The sequence below is a fragment of the Myxocyprinus asiaticus genome, chromosome 45 (genome assembly GCF_019703515.2).
Source record: "Myxocyprinus asiaticus isolate MX2 ecotype Aquarium Trade chromosome 45, UBuf_Myxa_2, whole genome shotgun sequence".
NCBI lineage: Eukaryota > Metazoa > Chordata > Actinopteri > Cypriniformes > Catostomidae > Myxocyprinus > Myxocyprinus asiaticus.
The window spans coordinates 26534703-26556788 of NC_059388.1; the positions used below are offsets into that span (position 1 = coordinate 26534703).

Consider the following 22086-nt stretch of genomic DNA (forward strand, 5'->3'; position numbering starts at 1 on the left):
TTCTTTCACGTTGTCATTATGGGGTATTGTTTGTAGAATTTTGAGGAAAATAATGAATTTAATCCATTTTGGAATAAGGCTGTAACATAACAAATTGTGGAAAAAGTGAAGCTCTGTGAATACTTTCCAGATGCACTGAGTTAAAATGTCATTAGAATGTCAGAAAAACTAGCTGGAACTATGCCAAGACAACAATTTTTTTCTTGTTATTAGACATCAAAAAAAATAAAATAAAAAAAATCTGTTAATGATCCCATTTCTTGTCTTGATCTATTTCCTGTTGAGACTGTAAATTTGGGTCGGGCATATTTAATTGCCCATCCTTTTTTTAAATTTTTAAATATCCAGTAGTGTTTAGTTTGTGTCACTGTAATCAACCATGATTTGCTACTTTCTATTGCTAGTCAAAGGCAGGTGGTATTAATGGGAGGGACTTTCTCATTCTAGAAAGCATTTTATTCAACAAAAATGACATCATTATTATTTTTATCCCTTTTTCCTGGAACAGAAAGACTGCAAGTTTAAAATGCATACAATATATCTGCTTAAAGATAATTTAGTCAGCTTTTTAATAGCGCACTAGCATATAGATACAGTAGCTTCATAGCTAACAAACAAGAACAAAAAGCTGCATTCTCTTTCATTATGATTTCATAGTATGTGATTTCATCATGTCTATTCTGTATTCTTTTGTGTACTTTTAATCAAATGTGCCCTGTTTTACATTCTGTTATGAACTGGATTGACTGGATTTTCCTGAAATGCATGTTTTGTGTGTGAAAGTGGTCAAGCCTGCAGTTAGTAGCTGGAGTCTAGACACGCCGCTCTCTGATTCAAACGGAAAGGGCCCCCCTGTCCCTCCTAGGCCACCATACACAGGTAAAAGAGAAATCTGCTGCAGCTGATCCCTTAGACTCACATAGATGTATTAAAAACCTTTTAACTCCTCTGTCTGGATTTCTCTTGGTTTCTCACTCATCTTAACTTCTACGTCTCTCAATATCGTGACGGACGCCAGTTAGATTCGTCTTTGGGATCTGAGTTACTCTGCGAAAAAATCTTACAGCAGGATTCTCCCCAAACTCTGTCATTTAATCCTGCTTGATCAACTTTCTCAAAGCATTTCTGAATTTAATCTGCATGACATGTCTATGACTTCATTAAAACCTTCAAACTCAAGATTGAAACTGCACATTTTCTCTTTCATCACCTTTCAGATGTGGGTCTTTTTCCTATGATCGTGTGTTTATGGTCTCAAGCTCCTGTATCAAGTGAAGATTGTTTTTTTGTGTCCCTTAATAGGTTCTCCGACCAAGACAAGATCACAGTCCCCTGTGATGATATCACGCTCGCCTCAAAAGGTATGACCCTTTCTTGCTGTGTAGAGTGTTTTTGTGTATTGACCTTTGATGTATTTACTGTTGTGGATGTTTACTGTCTAGGGGCTCAATCCAGGGCATCTAAACTGGTTCAGGCTCTAGTCAGTCCAACTGGGCTCATGATTAATGAGAAAGACACTGTGTTTGTGTGTTAGCGCCAGAACTTTCCAGAGGTTTCCAATTCGACTGGCACTCCAGAATCCACTAACCTATCTCGAACCGTTCCATCTCAGTGGTGGCATACATGTATATTAGATTACATGATTATATGTATCAGACAACAGTTAGTTCCGAAGGTTACATTTGATTTTACAGTGCCCTTGTTACAGTGTAATTACACAAGTAATTACTGATTATTACTAAGTAACAACATGTACTCACTATAGGGTTAGGGTAAGGGTTTGGTTTAGGGTTAGTTACTTATAATAATGCATAATTGACTGTTATTACTATAGTCAATACATTTAATATGTGTAACATTGACACTGTAAAATAAAGTGTTATCGTTCCAGACCTCAAATCTGATTGGACGAGCAGCGTTCCAAGAGTGCTGGGATGCTTCCCTATTTGTATCACTCTGTTCATCGTTCATTTTGATTTCGATTCGTTTAGTGACCATTTCTGGAGATTTTGTATATTTACTCCAGTAGGTGGCAAAAAATAAGTGTCTTATGAGTGAGTCATTCAATCATTGACTCAACTGATTCATTCATGAATGAAACACCCATAGTACAAGAGTAGTGCAGAGAGCGGAGTTGTGCTTGATGCCTCACTTAATGTTTGCTGCTGAAAAAGAAATGCAAAAACTGGCAAATTTTTGTGTGAAACATTTTTTTTAATTTATATTATTTTTTTTTATTATTATTTACAGTTTGTTAAACTGGTGTATAAAAGCAATGTCACTCTCACAGTGTGACCAAGTTTTGCTTCATATGTTTAAATCTAGTCTGTATGTAAAATACTGTAGGACACAATAGCCAAAAAAGGGTCACCAAACCTTGAAAAGGTTCAGAGATGCAATTATCAACCCTACCTTTATGCAGTTTTTCTTTTGCATTAAAGTACATTTATTCAGGTTTTAAACAAAAGTGTATTTTCTTCATTCAGCGCACCACAAAACAGCCCTTAAAGTTGAGTGCTGCTTTGATGGATTCTCAGAAACCTGTACTCCTCACCTCCTCTTTTCCTGCTATTTCTGTTGCAGATAATTAAATTTCTTGCCGTTTCCTTGAGTTCTTGCCTTGCTCCGCATATTGATTTGTACCCTGGTATTCAGCAAAGCACATAGACCTGTAAATCACCCTTTAAACCTTTTGCCAGGCTCCCAACCCATATGAAAAGAAAGGAAAACTCTCCACATCTAGTGGGGTCAGTGGATCGGAAAAGGACAGTGTGACCTGCTTGACCACTGATGGACAAAAAAAATGCACTCAAACCTGGAGCTATATGAAATATCACACACAAGAACATCTATACATATATGAAAATAGAGAGTCTTCACTGTCAAAATGACAGACAAGTTATGCATACATTTCAGTCATAGATTTTAAACCCTGCTGTGACCAGCTCATATTTCCATGCTAGTACAGGCTGTTTATTCTGGTTTATGGGTTTATGGTTTATTAAGTTATTCAAAAATACAATAAAAAATGCATTTCACATAAAACAGTTACTTGAATGCACCTCTTCTATGATGAATGTTTAAAATTCAAAGTCATTTGGATATCTTATGGGGCTTAAAGTAAAAAATGTCTAAGTGTGGTGTAATAAGCAAATTAATTACTTAAGCATTGGAACAATGTTGTTTTAAAATGTAACAAAAATGTGCAAATCATTTGTCCACCAAATCAAATTCAGCTGGTGTAATCAACATGCAGGTAGCTATTCTTTTGTCATGTGACCAAAAAACAAAACAAAAAACAACAACCTAAAAACAGGTAAGACGTTTTTAGAAGTTAATATATATATATATATATATATATATATATATATATATTCAGTTGTGCTCAAAGGTTTGCATGCCCTGGCAGAAATTGTGAAATTTTGGCATTGATTTTGAAAATATATTTTATTTAAGGATAGTGATCATATGAAGCCATTTATCATCACATAGTTGTTTGGCTCCTTTTTAAATCATAATGATAACAGAAATCACCCAAATGGCCCTGATCAAAAGTTTACATACCCTTGAATGTTTGGCCTTGTTACAGACACACAAGATGACACACACAGGTTTAAATGGCAATTAAAGGTTAATTTCCCACACCTGTGGGAAGACCAAGAAAGATTTTAGCCACAAATGCCAGAAGAATTGTTCGGGATACAAAGAAAAACCCACAGGTAACCTCAGGAGAAATACAGGCTGCTCTGGAAAAAGACACTGTGGTTGTTTCAAGGAGCACAATACTTGTTGACCCCTCTCCAAACCTAGCGCTTATGGTTGTGATCATAAATTTCTATTTTGGTCTCATCACTCCAAATTACAGTGTGCCAGAAGCTGTGAGGTGTCTCAAGGTGTTGTCGGGCATGTTGTAACCGGATTTTTTTTGTGGCATTGGCTTCTTTCTGGCAACTCGACCATGCAGCTCATTTTTGTTCAAGTATCCTCGTATTGTGCTCCTTGAAACAACCACACCGTCTTTTTCCAGAGCAGCCTGTATTTCTCCTGAGGTTACCTGTGGGTTTTTCTTTGTATCCTGAACAATTCTGGCAGTTGTGGCTGAAATCTTTCTTGGTCTACCTGACCTTGACTTGGTATCAAGAGATCCCTGAACAGTACCGACTGGCATTTTCAAGGCTTTGGATATATTTTTATATCCTTTTCCATATTTATAATGTTCCATTATCTTGTTATGCAGGTCTTTTGACAGTTATTTTCTGCTCCTCATGGCTCAGTATCTAGCCTGCTTAGTGCATCCACGTGAGAGCTAACAAACTTATTGACTATTTATACACAGGCACTAATTGCAATTTAAAAAGCCACAGGTGTGGGAAATTAACCTTTATTTGCCATTTAAACCTGTCTGTGTCACCATGTGTGTCCGTAACAAGGCCAAACATTCAAGAGTATGTAAACTTTTGATAAGGGCCATTTGGGTGATTTCTGTTATCATTATGATTTAAAAAGAAGCCAATAAATAAACTCTCAAATAAGAGTTTTTTTGCATGATCAGTCATATTTTCTAAATCAATGCCAAAATGTCACAATTTCTGCCAGGGTATGCAAACTTTTGAGCACAACTGTACATTTAAAAAAAAAAAATGTAACCACTCCATAGATTTCATATTAGCAAACTATAGTTTTGGCAAGTCATTTAGGACATCTACTTTGTGCATGACACAAGTAATTTTTCCAACAGTTGTTTACAGACAGATTGTTTCACTTTTAATTGACTATATCACAATTCCAGTGGGTCAGAAGTTTACATACACTAAGTAATAATATAATTAATAATAATAATTTTATTTATCACACATGTACAGTGAAATTCTTTTTTTTTTTCATATATCCCAGCTAAGCTGGGATCAGAGTGCAGGGTCAGCCATGATACAGCGCCCCTTGAGCAGATAGGGTCAAGGGCCCAACAGTGGCATCTTGGCAGTGCTGGGGCTTGAACCCCTGACCTTCTGATCAGTAACCCAAAGCCTTAACCGCTGAGCCACCACTGCCCCTTTAACTGTGCACAGTTAACTTTAAGTTAACTGTGCCTTTAAGCAGCTCGGATAATTCCAGAAAATTATGTCAAATTTGAGATAATTAGCCAATTAGCTTCTGATAGGCTAATTGGAGTCAATTGGAGGTGTACCTGTGGATTTATTTTAAGGCCTACCTTCAAACTCAGTGCCTCTTTGCTTGACATCATGGGAAAATCTAAAGAAATTAGCCAAGACCTCAGAAAATAATTGTGGATCTCCACAAGTCTGATTCATCCTTGGGAGCAAGTTCCAAATGCCTGAAAGTACCATGATCATCTGTACAAATAATAGTACACGTATAAACACCATGGGACCAAGCAGCCATCATACCGCTCAGAAAGGAGACGCATTCTGTCACCTAGAGATGAACGTAGTTTGGTGCGAAAAGTGCAAATCAATCCCAGAACAACAGTAAAGGACCTTGTAAAGATGCTGGAGGAAACAGGTAGACAAGTATCTATATCCACAGTAAAACGAGTCCTATATCGATATAACCTGAAAGGCTGCTCAGCAAGGAAGAAGCAACTGCTCCAAAACTGCCATAAAAAAGCCAGACTACAGTTTGCAAGTGCACATGGGGACAAAGATCTTCTTTTTTGAAGAAATGTCCTCTGGTCTAATGAAACATAAATGTAACTGTTTGGCTATAATGACCATCGTTATGTTTGGAGGAAAAAGGGTGAGGCTTGCAAACCGAAGAACACCATCCCAACTTTATTGAAGCAACATCTCAAGATGTCAGCCAGGAAGTTAAAGCTTGGTCACAAATGGGTCTTCCAAATGGACAATGACCCCAAGCATACCTCAAAAGTTGTGGCAGAATGGCTTAAGGATAACAAAGTTAAGGTATTGGAGTGGCCATCACAAAGCCCTGACCTCAATCTGAAAATTTGGGGGCAGAATTGAAAAAGTGTGTGCAATCAAGGAGTCCTACAAACCTGATTCCGTTACACCAGTTCTGTCTGGAGGAATGGGCCAAAATTACATCAGCTTATTGTGAGACATTTGACTCAAGTTAAACAATTTAAATGCAATACTACCAAATACTAACAAAGTGCATGTAAACTTCTGACCCACTGGGAATGTGATGAAAGAAATAAAAGCTGAAATATATAATTCTCTCTACAATTATTCTGACATTTCACATCCTGAAAATAAAGTAGTGATCCTAACTGACCTAAGACAGGGAATGTTTTCTACCATTAAATGTCAGGAATTGTGAAAAAATGATTTTAAATGTATTTTGCTAAGGTGTATGTAAACTGCTGCCATGTTCACGTATCGATAATCGTTAGATTTTACAGATGATTATCAATTATATATCAGGAATTATTTTATTCAGATATAAATAGGGCCGCTTGTTGCACAATAGTCTTTTCAAAGATACTTCTAAACACAACTTTGGTAAAGTGTGATTGGCTGGGTTAATTAAAGTGGGTCGCGCATTGGACGTGTCTGGCAGATGACATGGTGCGTTCTAAAATTTGAAACAATTATTTTCTATGAAGGTACGCACACACCTCAGGCTTGCCGTCTCCGGAGGCTGTTAAAAATTCTGCAGCGCCAAGAAGCTCAACTCGCATAGTTTATCATTAAATTCGACCAAAATCATTATCAAAGGACATAGATTATTTACTGCAGTCATTACTGGATGATATGTTGTTAAAAAGTATCTTTCATAGAGCCGTTTTGTGGTTTGACAGCTTGAATGAAATACCTATTCACTGCTTCATACAGGGAAATTGCATAATAAATGTCACCATTTTTAATCATTCAGTTTGCGCAGTTACACCAGTTTCATACACTAACCTGCAAACTCATCACTGTTATTTTGTTAATGGGGCGGACTGGCCATCGGGAGCTTCTGGTGTTTTCCTGGTGGGCTGCTGGGTAATTTGGGCCAGCTCGTTGCTGCGCAAGTACCGGCCTGTCCTACAGGCGATATAGGCAGCCGCCCTGGGCTCCAACATGCCCGTGCAGACTCCATTACAGAGTGAATATTCAAAAAAAACTGTAAGGTAAAATCAATACAATGGCTTTTATTTTGGAAAAACTAACATGACATTTATTTTGAAATTACTTACACATCGTAGCGCATTTCCGTATGTTCGCACTCTGTCATTTGCATAATATATTCATACCGTTGGGAGCTGAAGTGCAGCTTACTGAATAATGCTCATACCTGATAAAAATACAGAAAATAAGTCATGAAATATATTACTTTATAGCTATTTGAGTCTTTGAGGCTTACTTTGTTTAAAGAATAGCAGAAACAGTGCTTGTCAAAGCATAGGGCTTTTCACTTTTTCTCAAGAATAATCTAGGGAAGATTAAGATCTTTATGTTGATATGTCACAGCACCTTAAATACACACTTTCCTTTGTACTTTCAAGTACATTTTAACCTAATATCTGTATGTTGGGAAAAATATTTTTTCGGACATGTTATTTGTCTGAGCTATAAAGTGCTTATTTTTAGTGCTTTCTCTAAGAAATCGCCTCATCACATTTACAGTGGTTTTATATGTTTTAAAGTTATGACAATTTTTGCACTAGTGGGGCCCATTGTCATGAATAGCAGTCAATAGAAATGTCTTTTTATTTATTTTTTTTATTTTTTATTTTTTTTAACACAAACATTTTAAATTGAGCCGGAAAATGAAATCAATGAGCCGGTGTGGTGTGGTGTGTTGCGGGCCAGGTTTAGTGGGCCACTCTGGGCCAGAAAGCCACTTTTAGTCCCAGTCCGCCCCTGCTTGGAGAAGTACAAAAACCTTCATAACTTTGGACTGCCATCAGCTCGTAAAGTGTGTGTTACATCTGTGCCTTGTCCACGCTGTGACCGGCTTCACTAAATGTTATGTCGCCCCCTTGTGGTCTCCCAAAGCTATTATGTCAGACTAGTTTAAATGGAATGCAACAGGCAGTGAAGTGAAAACACACAAAATAGGCTTTTAATTTAAATGTCGTCTGATGTTAATATATCGATGCCTCAAATTTATCGATAAAATAATGTGCCGATCAATAATAGATATGTCTATATTTTTATGACATCCCTAATGTATTTTGACAATTTTATGAAAAGGCTCATTTTGTTCAGGTCACATTAAGGAAACAGAAGAAAACTTATAAAAATAAGTTTTATAAAAAAATAAAATAAAAAAAAATCCTTGGAAAGATATGTTTAAAAAGTTTTAAATTAATGATTAAGTTGTGTACACTCGCATGTTTTCAAGGAGCAAGGAAATGATTTTAATACCATTTACTTGATGGTTACACCACTTGACATTTTTCAAGTCATTAAATAAACTTTTTGTAGAAAATGCTATGAATGTTTTTCAAAAATGTTTGAAACTTACATGAACAAAAAGATGTGTTTTAAACTAGATTTTTTAAAGATTTTGTAGAATTTGTATCACCTCTGACAACCTTTTTTTTGTCAGTGACCCTTATACCAAGGTCCCTAAGGCAAGCTATTTCCTGTCTGAAAACTTTTTTTTAAGGATCAGTCAAGGTTTTTAAGCCAGGTTTAAGCTAAAGAAGCACAATTTATGAAAGATTTTATAGCTGATTTGAAAAACTGACCATTCCTACAAACACCATATTGACCTTTTTCCTTCTGGTGAAACAAGTCTTTCTGGTGATGCAATTTAAGCAACCTGGTGGCGACACCAGCATGCCAGCATCAAAAACTCAACTTATAATGGTCTTTTTAGCAGGAAATTAGATAAATGAACAAAGACAATTGGTATGTTTATTTGAAAGCGAACTGTTTCACCATTCTCAAGTGTGTATATTCTGTTTGTAATTGCTTTATATAGATGAATTATTCCAGCGGAAAGTTTTAGTTTGAAGTTTTCTCCAGAGTGCAGTCAGACTAAATACCCTTTATTCAGTGAAATTAAATCCTTGGAAAAGCTTCAGTTTTAGTTGCAGATTTAATTTCTTAGAAATTATGTTCATAATTAAGAGAGACAGTTTTGCCTCAAAGGAATAGAGCCAAAATCGCTGAATGTTGTAATTTGACCTTCCAGTGCTCAGGTCAGCTCTACGATGCGGAAAGTTGCTTTTTTTGAATTTGACAGTTTCCTTCCCTGTTACACTGTGATTATTTTCTCAAAAGATTCTGCATCAAAAATGTTGAATTAGAATTTTAAATAACTTATTAATAATTCAGTGTATTGAGAAATCATTCAGTGCAATACAGACTAAATTAAAACATTATGCATCAACTACCCAAATACAGTACAAGTGCAAAACTTCATGCATTCTCTCTCATTGTGTGTATTTTTTTTTTTATATTTGCAGAGTGTGGCGCCCCCGTTTACCCCCTCGCCCACAGAATGCCAGTCTGCAGGGTTGGTGTCTAACTCGCCGGTGCTTTCGGGAAGCTACAGCAGCGGCATCTCCTCGCTCAGTCGCTGTAGTGTCTCTGAGGCCTCAGGTACCGAGACCACGCCCGCTGACCACGCCCTCCCAAACTCCACCTCCAGCGGCTCGGATGAGCTCTTTCGACGGGAGAACAAGACTCCGCCTCCTTACAGCATACATGAGCGAAACCCCCGCAGGCAGATGCCCCTTCCCCCAAGCCTGTCGATTCACCCAAATGTCGACGCACCGCCAATTCCGCCGAAACCCTACCAGATTCGAAAGCAAGACACTGAACCACGCCGACCCGACCAGTTTCCCAGACCCAGACCCATTCCGAGGAAAGTCTCGCAGCTCTAACGTTGCACCCCGAACACCAACTCCACCATTTGCACTTTTACACTTAAAGGGATAGTTCACCCAAAAATGAAACTTCTGTCATTTACTCATCCTCATGATGTTCCAAATCTGTATGACTTTCTTTCTTATGTGGATCACAAAAGGAGGTGTTAGGCAGAGTGTTAGCCTCAGTCACCATCCACTTTCCTTGTATGGAGAAAAAAAAAGGTGCCATGAAAGAGAATGGTGACTGAGGCTAACATTCTGCCTAACATCTCATGTGTTCATAGAGTTTGAAAGTACGTGACGGTGAGTAAATGACAACAGATTTTTCATCTTTAATCTCTATGGGTTTACAAATCCAAACTCCCAGTTTAATGTTAAATAAATAGACTGGGTTATTTTTATTAAATATTAATATAAATATATTTAGAGAGTGAGAGATGATACAGGGATATGCATTTTTGTGCACTTTTTAGGTCTTATATTCACTTGTCAAATATCACAAGCCCCTGAATTAACTCTAAAACATGGTATTTTCTAAGATTTGTCATAGATTTATCAATGCTAATATGTATTATAAAGGTTGATAAGTTTTGCCTTAAGATTTGAAAACTTTTTTTTTAACGGTTAATGCACGATTTAAAGTACTTTGTACTTTTTATATAGCCAAATGGTGCTAGAATTCATCTGTAATAATGCTAGCACTGAGTATATTCCCAGTGTCGTGTTTTCTTTGAAATTAGGTCGCTGCTTTTGTAAAAAAATTTCACCATAGTCTCTATTCTCATTACTACAAATCTATCAAAGATTAGACAAATCAGTAAAATTTCACAGTATAAACTGCCAACCTTGCTAATGTTGAAAATGCTTCTGGGAAAAAAAAAAAGAAGTTTTGTTTATTCCGCCAATCTTTGTAATTGAAAAGGTACTGTGGACAGGGCTATGTAAGCTCTTCAGAGCCAATAAGCATTGAGTTTTGGGGGTTGTAGTGAGTCCTAACTAGGATTTTTGCATGGAGCACCTTTGCCTACACAGTGTAAATGCAGATGGATGGAGTTCTGCCAAGTGTCGTGCGAAACAGGTGGGCTGTAAGGAAATGGATGCCCTGAACTCGAAGATGCTTTATTAGGATGCAAATAGAGTGTTAGATATACACTGTAATAGACTCCACTGTAAAAACTGCTGTACTGTATTGCTGCTGGATGTCTAGAAAGGGTACAGCCCAATAAAAAAGATATTTTATCTGTGCACGGGCATTACAGAGATTCAGCCTGCCATTGGATAATATGGGTGCCATTTGTGTTCACACTTTATCAGTAATTGCATTCCAATTCAAAACTGGATTGGCACATCTGGACAGCCCCCTTTGTTTGATCTACGTTTCATTTACTAGTAAGAATACAGGTAATAGGAGCGAGAGAATGTACGTATAGCAGATTTGAATGATTATTACACATTTTCATATATGCCTAAACATCCATAGATGCTTTTGTAGATGACAGACATGTTTGCACTGCTCAAAGTCGTAGTGTAACATCTGCAAAAAGCCTTCATGAATGTTGGTGCATAATGCATGAGAATTTAATTTGTTGTCTGAATCTTGCCAAGTTAGTTGTACAATTTTTTGGCAAATTAATAATGGTGAATAAGGAGCGAGACCAGCTATTTCTTCTTAGTAAAAAATGTGATCACCTAACTCAGTGCGATTTGTTTGTTTTATATTTCCTATTGATTCTCAAATTAACTTGAGTATGATTTTTATTTTCACCTTTTTTATGGTCGCATTTTAGGAGACTCTGACTTGTTGCGAATGTCGAATGAAGACATTCATAAAAATCAGTACTTGAGTATAGAACTGTAAATTAAATAGCAAGATTGTTGTAATTATGCCAAATACAATGTCTTGTCTATTTTAAATACCGTGTTTTTAACAGAAACAAAAGTGTAGCTATAACAAATTTACAGCTTCGAATGTTTGAACAGCAAATTAGGTTGATAATTGTCAAATATGTATGTATTTTGTGAGTGTGGAGAAAATGAGGTTGAGACTGCACCTAACACATTTACATTCTAATGACTTCCTGTCTAATAAACATTTCCAACAAGCACATTTTGATGCAACAGTTCATTGCGTTCTTTCTTTAAATGTTAACGCCTATATAGAACCAATTTCCTTTTATTCAGTGCTATAATATGCAAGTTAACACTGATTATGTAATGCCGGTAGAAACCAACCAAGAAGTATATAATTCAGGTTTCTTGAAATGTAAATGGAGTCAGTATACAGTATGTATATAAGTGTGTTAACTTGAGATATTAGATTCTTTGACAGCCCAATGGACCTGTAATAAGGATCATAACTCCAGAAAAGTCAGAAGCTTATTGGTATTCCTCCAGGTTGCAGAAACTGGATGCATTATTCATGGGATTGTCTCTGTTTAGTAAGACCTGTATTTGCACACATAATTCCATCATGCTGTTCTGGGACGTTTGAAGACTCCCTGCTGTTATGGTAACTTTGTTCCTTGTCTGAGACGTAAAGTGTTGTCCAAGAAAGTTCACAATTCACATGAAAAATAATGGCATCATTGTAAATGTAATTGGGAAGAGTTCAATGGAACAGTAAAATCTTAACATATCTTAAAAGACTCTCAAAATAGATATTCCAAGCCTTTGCTGCTAGATTTTGTGAACTTTTGCCCAGACTGCTCCAAAGTACCTCTCATTTAGTTTCTAAACGCCCAGGGAAGTTTCAGTTTATAGGCACTGTCAAATGCTGGGAAGGAGAAATGCAGGTCTTAAAGTTGCCTTACCTTGTTTGTGCTCTGCATTATACACAGTCTCAAGGTGCTTTAGAAGCTCAAGGTGTTTTTCTTTCTTGGCAAACCCTGAAGAACACAGAGTTTCCATAGGCTCCACTGGGAACGAGATTCATCAGCAAAGAAAAATTTCAAACTGAGCTTATGGATAATAGATTTAGCTTTTCATCCCTCTGATTTCCTGTATCAGTGGCTTATTGGGATTTGACTGTTGGTTTTAACTGCCTTCGTTTCTTCTCTCTTTTTCTTTTTTGGTTAGTTTTTTTTTTATTTTTTATTTTTTTGGAGAGGGGTTCCTGTATTATGACCTCTAAGCACTCTTGCCGATATCATATGGGAATTTCTGTTGAACATCAAACAGAGCATTGATGTAGGCTAACAAATCTCCCAGAACTTACTCAAATGTGAGATGTTTTATTTGTACTTAGATGTTTGGACTACTCTCCACACCTGAGATGGTGGTACTTCCATTGATGATGATGATGATGATCTATACATGAATGCCCGCTCAGTGTGTTTTTGAACCCTTACTCTTCACACCTCCATGGCCAATGTAGAACCTTGAAAAATATATAACACTAAATGGGATTTAAACCCTCCTAAAGGACTTTGAATTCAAATTAAATGTTTTTTTTTTTTATTTCTGGACCACCTAAAATGATGTTATACTGTAGGTACTGTTCCAAGCTCTATTCCAAAACCTAGTGATCTGCCTACCTAGACGGCATCTTAAGACATCATACATTCCAAACATGAAGGTTGTTCCAAAATGTCAGCTTTAAAATTATGCTGGCCTGTTTTTAAATAAGATATTGGCCATATTTGGAGGCAACAAAGTTGACACACAAGTCGAAAGTAATGCTGAATATAAATATAATGATATTTCACTTAAAACTGAAAGGTATCTATAAAAATAGTTCAAAATGATATATATTTTTTTTTACATTTTTCTGAATATTTGTGTGTGCTTTGTACACTCATGCTAACTTTGTACACGATATGCAAATGCTAACTTACTGGAATACATTTTTACGGCCGAAGCATACTTTACGCAAGATGCTTCCAGCTATGCAAGCTCGGTATTGTACGTAGTTGCGTAGCAAAATGTGTCAGACTGCAAATCATAACACAACGCAAGTACGTGTTGCATTTTTTTTTTCGACACCACAAGGAGCGCTATAGCGGAAATTAGTGTCTGTTTCTACGGTGAGTTTTTTCTTTCAAGTCAACTACTGCCATGGTGGAGCAAAAGTTTCAAAAGAATATTGCTGAGCAAGTAATTTAAAGTCATTACATTTATAGAAACTTACCTGAATAATAACACATCCAGTTTAATGGCGCACACTTCTGAAGTTAACTATATTGCCCCCTTGAGTACCACCACAGTAACGCAAGTAAGACAGTAAGCATGTTCAACCAGATCGAGAAGGGTCTGTCTGCATCCTGCAAGACTACTACAAGACACGCCCACTAAAAGACACACCTCTACAGGTGAAATAACAGGTGAAATGCTAAAGTCTTGCAACAACTCATATTCATACACTGTGTTTGTTGTGTTTATTTGTTTCAGCAACCCTAAAAATATCCCTACACCTAAACCTGACCGCAAAGATCATACTGCCCTATCAATAGGTGGTGACATTGAGGAGAAATGTGATGAAAATGAAGAGGAGAAAAAGCTAGCATATGCTAAGCTAATAGGCTAACTGGTTAGCTTGTGAGCGAACTGGAGAAAACAGAACAGAGAAATGTTTAATGTCACCATTTATATCTTCGGTTTAATAGTATGAAACGTGACACATAAATTAAAAGTTATTCTTTGTCAAATTTACACAGTTAAAGGTGAAGTATGTAACTTTTTTGATGTCAAAATGCATTCTTATATAGCAGTTTATTGTTCATTGACAACTATAAGTAAGACATTCATGGGTTTACCTCCCCCAAAAGTATAAACACTGAGCCTCCCATACATTGTTATTTATATTTTGAGCGGCCCGCTCAGCCCCACCCATCTCTTTCTAGCTCAACCTATAGCAAGACTTAGGGTCATGGCTACTTGTTCAGCCAGGGATATATAAACACCCATCGCAGATGTGTACACAGGAAAATAAATTTAGTTTTGGTAAAATTCAAAGACGTGCTATGAGACACAGAGACAGAGAATGAAGTAAAACCAGAGTGAACATTGGTGTTGCATTTACAACAGCGATCTCGCCTAGGGTGCAAAAATGGTCAGAAACGGCACTGTCGTTACACTTACTAGTTACCAGAAGAACCATCCTACCTTATGTGCTGTGTCCCCCGCACACCCAGCTGTCGTTCAATCCGGCGATGTTATCGGACGACCCAATTCCTCTGCCATGCTTTATGTCCGGTGTGTTTGTAATAGTGGTCTTGTTTATTATGACGTTAAACGTTTATTGCTTATTATTTTTTATGCCGTATTTGTTCATAGGGAATCAGAGAGTGCAAAATGGCATGATGAGTTTAAGGGGTGTTGGCTAAGGTTGTTTGAAAACATACTTTATTTTTGTAATTCTGTTTGGTGCCACTAGTAGTGCAGAAATTACACACTTCACCTTTAAGACAACATGAATCATACAGCGACTGCATGTTGTCTTGCGGGATGCAGACAGATAAACTTGACCAGATCACGTGTTGGCAATGCGCGACTCATCTGTGCGTTTCGAAAGAGAAGCTCTAAAGACCTTACAGCTTAATTCTCTGTTATAGCATAATTTTACGTAAAGCTGCTTTGAAACGATGTGTGTTGTGAAAAGCGCTATACAAATAAAAATGTCTTGATGACTTTACGCTCTAGGTTTTGATACAGAGCTTTCACCAGCTGCCTTGTTCCAGTGGCACTAGATAGATTGAAAGGACAGAAATCTGCTGACCAGGCCGTGACATTAAAGCACTTAAGTGAACTGCCTATCATCAGGGCTGAATGGAAACACCACGGTAATGTCTCCACTCACAGAGAGGACACTATAGTGCAATCAATTGAGGAATTACAACTGATCAAGGGCACAATGAAGCACTTCTGCATCCTGTATGCTGATACTCGCCCAAGGGGTACATTTTAAAAAGCCTTCTTGAGTCTTCATTTTCTCAGAGTCGTCGCCTTTGCATAAAGGTTGCTTGACCTTGCACAACTTGCCTTTGAGCGGTATTAAAAGTGTTGATTCTTTCAATGGCGCTTTTTCTGTCAGATCATTGCTTCATCCTAAACTCTAATCTAGCAGTCGATGTTCTTGCCATCTTAACTATTGATCTGTATTTCACCACTGGTGGTGGGTGGATGTGGGAGGAGAAAACTAAAGTTGAACGCTATGAGATAAATTTGCCTTGGGCGCCACACATGCAGCTGTGACTTTGTATATGCACTTGTCAGCAACCCTGCCTCTAAACTGCACGTCCTCCACAGTCATGCTGGGTTATGATTATGTTATTTCATGTTATTTGGTTGAGTCATTTTTTTTTTTTTGTTCCCTACTGTTAGTACAGAGGGTATGTTATCTGTAATTATACTCCCACCGCAGCGGTTGTGCCATGAAAATGTTGGATCTCCTTTCTGCTATACTTTACATTTATTAATGTATCAGAGATGTTCATGGTATTTCATTCTCTTTTTATCTGCTTTCGTTTCCCAGCAGATAAAACATGTTTCTTTCTGTTCACAGCCATATACTTGAAAGGAAATCCTGTCCTGTCACATTACCTTGGGGTAAGTTCATAGTAGCATGCTTCCTGCTGTATTTGAAGGAAAGTAGCAAGCAGTATGTATACTGTGAACTTTGTGAATTTTCTGCGAGTCATCTATTACAGCCATCCATCCATCTTCTATAGCCACTTGTCCTATGTAGGGTTGTGGGTAGTGCTGTAGCCTATCCCTGGAAACACCCTAGACAGGTGGCCAGTCCATAACACACAGAGACATACATATTCACACTCTCACTGTCACGGTCCTGTCACCTTGTCAGGTTGGGTTTCTGTCTGGCGGGACCATGGCATTATTGTCCCATCTGTCTCGTGTTTTGCGTACGTTCTTTGTGTGTCAGGTTGGCTCTGACGAGGACCGTGGCATCATCGTTCCCTGTTTGTTTTGTTCCAAGCGTGTTGACGTTTTCTTCCTCGTGTGTTTCAGGTGCCGCTGGCACACGGAATCAGCGTTTCCATGGGAACCCTGATCATGCCAACTTTCAGCTGGCAAGTGGCACCTGTTCCTTGTTTGTTCATGCCTATTTTAATCCCCCTGTGTCATGTCCTTGGCTGGATTGTTTAATGTTGAATGTAGTTTGTTGTAGTTTGTAATGTGTTTGCATTATAGATAGCTGTTTGACATTGAGTACTAACCTCACTCTCTCTGCCTAGTTGGTCCTGTCTCATGTATCTGTTGGGTACCCGCGTATCGGGTGTGTGGTTGCCTTCCAGTATTGCTGCGTGCCAGCTGGTCTTCCATGGAGGATCCCTCATCTCTGCCCAGGTGTCGGGAGTTAAGTTCGCTCATCTCTGCTGGGCATTGTTCTGCATCTCACTAAGCTTCAACGGAGGATTCTACGAATTTGTTCCTGACTTCCTCAATGCACCCACTCATCCTACGAACACACTCTTCATGGATTTCCCCTTGCGAGATTACGACGCACATGCCATTGGAGATCGCTTCCCACTGCTGCAGCCGGTGTCGGGATTTTCTACATTCCTCAACCCAATGACTGCTCATTATTACTGTTAATAAATCCTTTGAACTGTTCCTCTGCTCTTGGGTCTGTTTGAGTGTTTCTCACTATCGTTCGTTACACTCACACCTATAAGCAATTTAGAGTTTCCAATTCACTTAACATGTTCTTTTTTTTGGACTGTGGGGGAAACCAGAGCACCCAGAGGAAACCCACGCAAACACAGGGAGAAAATGCGAACTCCACACAGAAATGGCCTGGGTGAGCTGGGACTCGAACCAGGGACTTTGTTGCTGTGAGGTGACAGTGCTACCCACTGAGCCACCGTGCCATTTTTTTAGTTATAATTTTGGTATTTTTATAGAATTCTTTGGTTCATTAGATAGAGGTTAGTCAGTGAAGAGAGTGTGAGAGGAAATGCCTGAGGAGAAGGACCTTGAAGTGTGATTCGAACTGTGGTTTGCCCACAAGGCTACGGCTCTAACGACCAGGACAATGCAACTATGTTTAGCTCAAATGGAAGTGAATCTCAACCTAAGGGCCATGTGTAATGTTGACGGTGACTGGAGCTGCTGACAGAGAAAGTGAGTTCATTGCTTTGTGGTTATTACCTCGATGCAATGGCTGTGTTTGTGTGCTCCTCGGGGAGCCACGTACACCACTCATATTGATTTTCTGCTTATGTTAGCCCATGTTCTGTGGTCAGCATCATGGCATCTCAACAGCATTTTTTCTCCATCTTCGTCCTTATTTTCCTCTTGTGAACTTTGAAATCCTTGAATATTTCACACAACAGCTGTGACTGCCACTATACCTCAGTGTTATTGTCCTTTTCTGTAATTCGCTCCCTAATTAGTGGCTAGTCTGCTCTGTATTGAGTCAATACAGTCTTTGTTTCCCTCGCACTTGAATACCGAAGGTGTGGAAACTGAGGCTGACTTATAAATTACACAGACAGACAGCGAGGAACTGCAAACTCCCCTGTGGAAGATTTCTCTTCTTAATTAAGCACAAATCAGCCTAAATCAATCCGCTCTGCACTCTCTCGCTCAAATGATGTGACCATATCGATACCGTATTCGCACGATGCGACTCCATCCGTCGTTCCTGCCGTTTGACTGCCTTGTAACTTGATGTCATTTGTGTTGATATCAATTTGCCATTGGCAGCCCTCCTAGGGCACGGAAGAGCAAATTAGATGATCTAGCTGTGAACATTGTTCATTAGTGTGTAGAACAATGGAGCAAATCTTTAAAAACAGGCCTAAACTTAATGATGTTTCTCTGTAAATTACACAAATAACAGACACAGTGAATTACTGAGATAATAGAAGATTTTTTTTTGGCTGTGTCTCTACACTATTGTTTTTAAAGGACGGAGTTTGAGGCCACACTAATACATTTTCATTTTAAAATGCATCTTTTTTGCTATGTTATGGCTTTCTGTACACACTGAGATGGCATTTTTGACAGCGAAAACTGAGCTTTTCGAAAATGCTCTTCTAAGTGGATAAATTTGGAAACGATGTCTTCGTGCTGTAGTGTGGACAGCGAAAACAGAGATATCTGAAAACGATGACGTATTTGTTCTCATGTTACGCAGTCATGTGATCGATTCAACCCAAAACATTCCCTCATGACAGGAGATCAAAAATAAATTGCAATGGCTGTACAATTGTTCATCTTTCTTTTGTTATTGTTGAGTATATGTTTTGTGTGCTATTTTCATTATTAATCTAAGAAAGGTAACCATTAAAAAAATAAATATAGGTCTGGGTTAAAATATAGATTTTCCAATTAATTGTGATCTTTATTTGAACGATCCTGATATTGATTCTAAAATCCCAAGATTAATCTTTTACTTTAAAGTTTACTTCAGTTTTGGTTGTGCTGATGATTAAATCTGTTAAATAAATAGCAATTGAACCGCATAGTTTCAGCCCTATTGTTAATTTTTTTAATATTTCCATAAGGTACCAGTTTAAAAGGTCCCCTGTATAGTTTACAGCATTAGCTGAGAAAATTGCTTTCATATGTAAGCAAAAAAGCATCATTACTGAAACACACCCATATGAATGAGTATTGAATCAAATCATATCAGAATGTAATCATGAGCTTGTGAATTTTTATTTTTTTTGCTTAAAGGAATATTCCAGGCTCAGAAAATGCAAATTCATAGTTGTTTATTTTTACGTCTCCTAGAGAATTTTAGGAGAAACATCTGAGACATAGTTAATACTGTAACAAAACATAACTGTGCACTCTATTTAGTCTCCTGATCTTTGAAAGAGCAACTCTCTCTGAGCAACAACATTCTCCTGTGGGAGGTTATTACTTGTTAGTCCCCTGATTTTACTGAATACCAAAGCTGATAATGAACAGCAGAGACAGCTCACCAACACAGGTCTTGTAATAATGAATATCTAACAACAAGTTTTGTGTGCTGGGTCACTCACCCTCTCCATCTGTCCTCATTTGTGAAGGAAGCTGCGTCACGTCCCCCACCACAGAGCCCTGCCAGGCACCAGCTGCCAAAGCTCTTTCCCGCTGACCACCTCCAACTGTGCGCTTTGAAATATTTACTCCACGCTGAGTTAAAATGTTTTTTATTTTTTATTTTTTTTAATAAGAACTGCTATAATGCTTTTTGCTAGCAATTTGGTCTCAATGTTATCTCCTTTTCAGAGCCATGTGTTTTCTCTAACATGATCACAAGAGAAATCGTCATGCTGCTTCCGAAAGTTCATGTACGCTGAAATCAACCCCATTCAGCCGAATTACTGTCAAGCACCATCCCCCATCAGACATTTTTGCATCAATTCAGGCTTCAACACATTTCCCTCGAGCACTACTGATCCCTCCAGTAACCTCTGAGACACAGGTTCTGGTCCCTTTGGAATCAGGAGGTTAACACGTTCACATAAGCCTTTGTGAACGCGATTTGGAGGTTGCATTTTTGCATTAAAATTTAAGTTTTTACTCCATTGACAGGTAGGTTTGGGTTAGGGGGTTGAGTTAATAAAATATGCATTCCTGTTGACTGTATTACATCATTACAACTAAAATACAACTCACTTTTGGCGCACTCTGTGGACATTTCTCCCTAAAACTGGAGCTCACTCCTGCCTATACATTCAACAACACTTCCAGTTTTGGTCACTGGGGGCAGTGATTCGAATTTTGGCAAGCACAGACCGATTTCATCAGTGAAACTTTCGACCTCTTGTTGCAGAATTATGTTAACCCTGGGTTTAAAATGGCTCTTGGTTAACAATTTCAAGTGTGTAAAACCCTCTAGTGAATGAGACCCACTGAGAGCACTTTTTGACACATGAAAATACCTTTTTATGTGTTATGTTTTCTTCTTTTTTATATATACAGTGAAAAGCTATGGTTTAAAGTTGACCTCACCTCTTCTGGCCTTGCCTGAGGCTTGTTTCATTGCTGAGAGCAGGTTGCTATCGCTTCAGCGCGCTGGTGCCCCTTTTTCACTGTTTTCTTGGCTTTAATCATGACCTGGTTGTAGAAGGGGCCAGCTTATGAAACGCTGCACTAAGGGAACATTCAATGATTTCTTTGACTCAAACGCATCAGCGCTTTTCCTGATAAACAGCATTACCTGGATTTTTCTCAGGAAAAGCATTCAGTGCACAAACAGCTTGTCTGAATTTAAAAGCACTTAGAGGTGGACGTTGCCCCACAGATGGTCCTAATGGCCTTAACCAGTGGAAATCTGCACCACAGCAGGTTTAAATGTTGCTCAGGGCATTTTGTGTTTTAATTTCACTGCTGTGCCTTGAGCAGTTTAACCAACTCCAGTGACTGTGTAGAAGAGAAGACTTTGTCCATACTAGGGGTCAGTGGTGTCTTGAGCTCATTTCAACAGTCACCTGACCCAACATGTTAGGGCTTGCTTTACTGAAAATGCTCAGTAGCGTCACTTACTGATTTTTGAAACAATGATGGATAATTCCAAATGCTGTCCTTCATTTTTCACAAATAAAAAAACACAAAAAACTACCTCTGTGTCTGTGTGCCCTGTTTATTTCCTGCTATCAAGATGCATATTTACACCTAGTCATACAGTATACATCTCTTTTGACCAACTGTGTTCGGATTTCGAGGAGAGGGTCTATGATTTGCATTCATCACTCATTACATCTGTGCGTTAATGCATGACAATAACGCGCAAAAAAGTATAACAACAAAAAACGCGAAAAAATTGGCTCATGCAATTATACTTGCATTTAACGCTACACTATTTAACTTGTTGGCCCTCTAGCGGTTGAAGCATAAAATGGCAAGCTACTTGCGAAGGAAAACTTTACGTCAGTTGTGATTAGGCATTGCTCTTCTGGCAGATGGTTTGAGGACTCTGAGATGTCATGTTGATATTATGTTGTTCACTTAAAAACATATAACCGATATATTAATCACTTTGAGGAAGATAAACAACACTTAATTATATTTTAATATGATTATTAAAGCATTTTATCCACTACACAATACACATTAAATTTTGTATTGTACTACACATATAATTTTAAGAGGTGAAACTCGTGAAATGGCTGAGATGAGTCCAGTTGAAGACACTCTTTTTTTATGTATTTTTATATTACAATCTACAGCCTCAGTAGACAATGCAAGTGAACCATCATACTACAATAGTAGGTCTATGCACTGCAAAAAATAAAAGACTGTAATATAAAAATGCAAAATGAGGATTTAATAATAATGAAAAACTTTATAGATCATGAAAATAATACACAGAAATATGCGATATAACAAAGTTAGAACAGAGAGAT

General features: G+C 38.0%; 1 protein-coding gene across 2 annotated transcripts in view; it reads left to right on the top strand.

Annotated features, from left to right (window-relative positions):
• Positions 1-10649, top strand: part of LOC127435058 (dedicator of cytokinesis protein 4-like) — a 149984-nt gene extending 139335 nt beyond the window's left edge. For both annotated transcript variants that reach the window (XM_051688204.1, XM_051688205.1), the window contains exons 50-52: positions 784-879; positions 1303-1361; positions 9383-10649. In XM_051688204.1, coding sequence (XP_051544164.1) covers positions 784-879; positions 1303-1361; positions 9383-9802 — 575 coding nt within the window. In that variant the 3' untranslated portion in view covers positions 9803-10649. The remainder of the gene's footprint in view (positions 1-783; positions 880-1302; positions 1362-9382) is intronic.
• The last annotated feature ends 11437 nt before the right edge of the window (positions 10650-22086 follow it).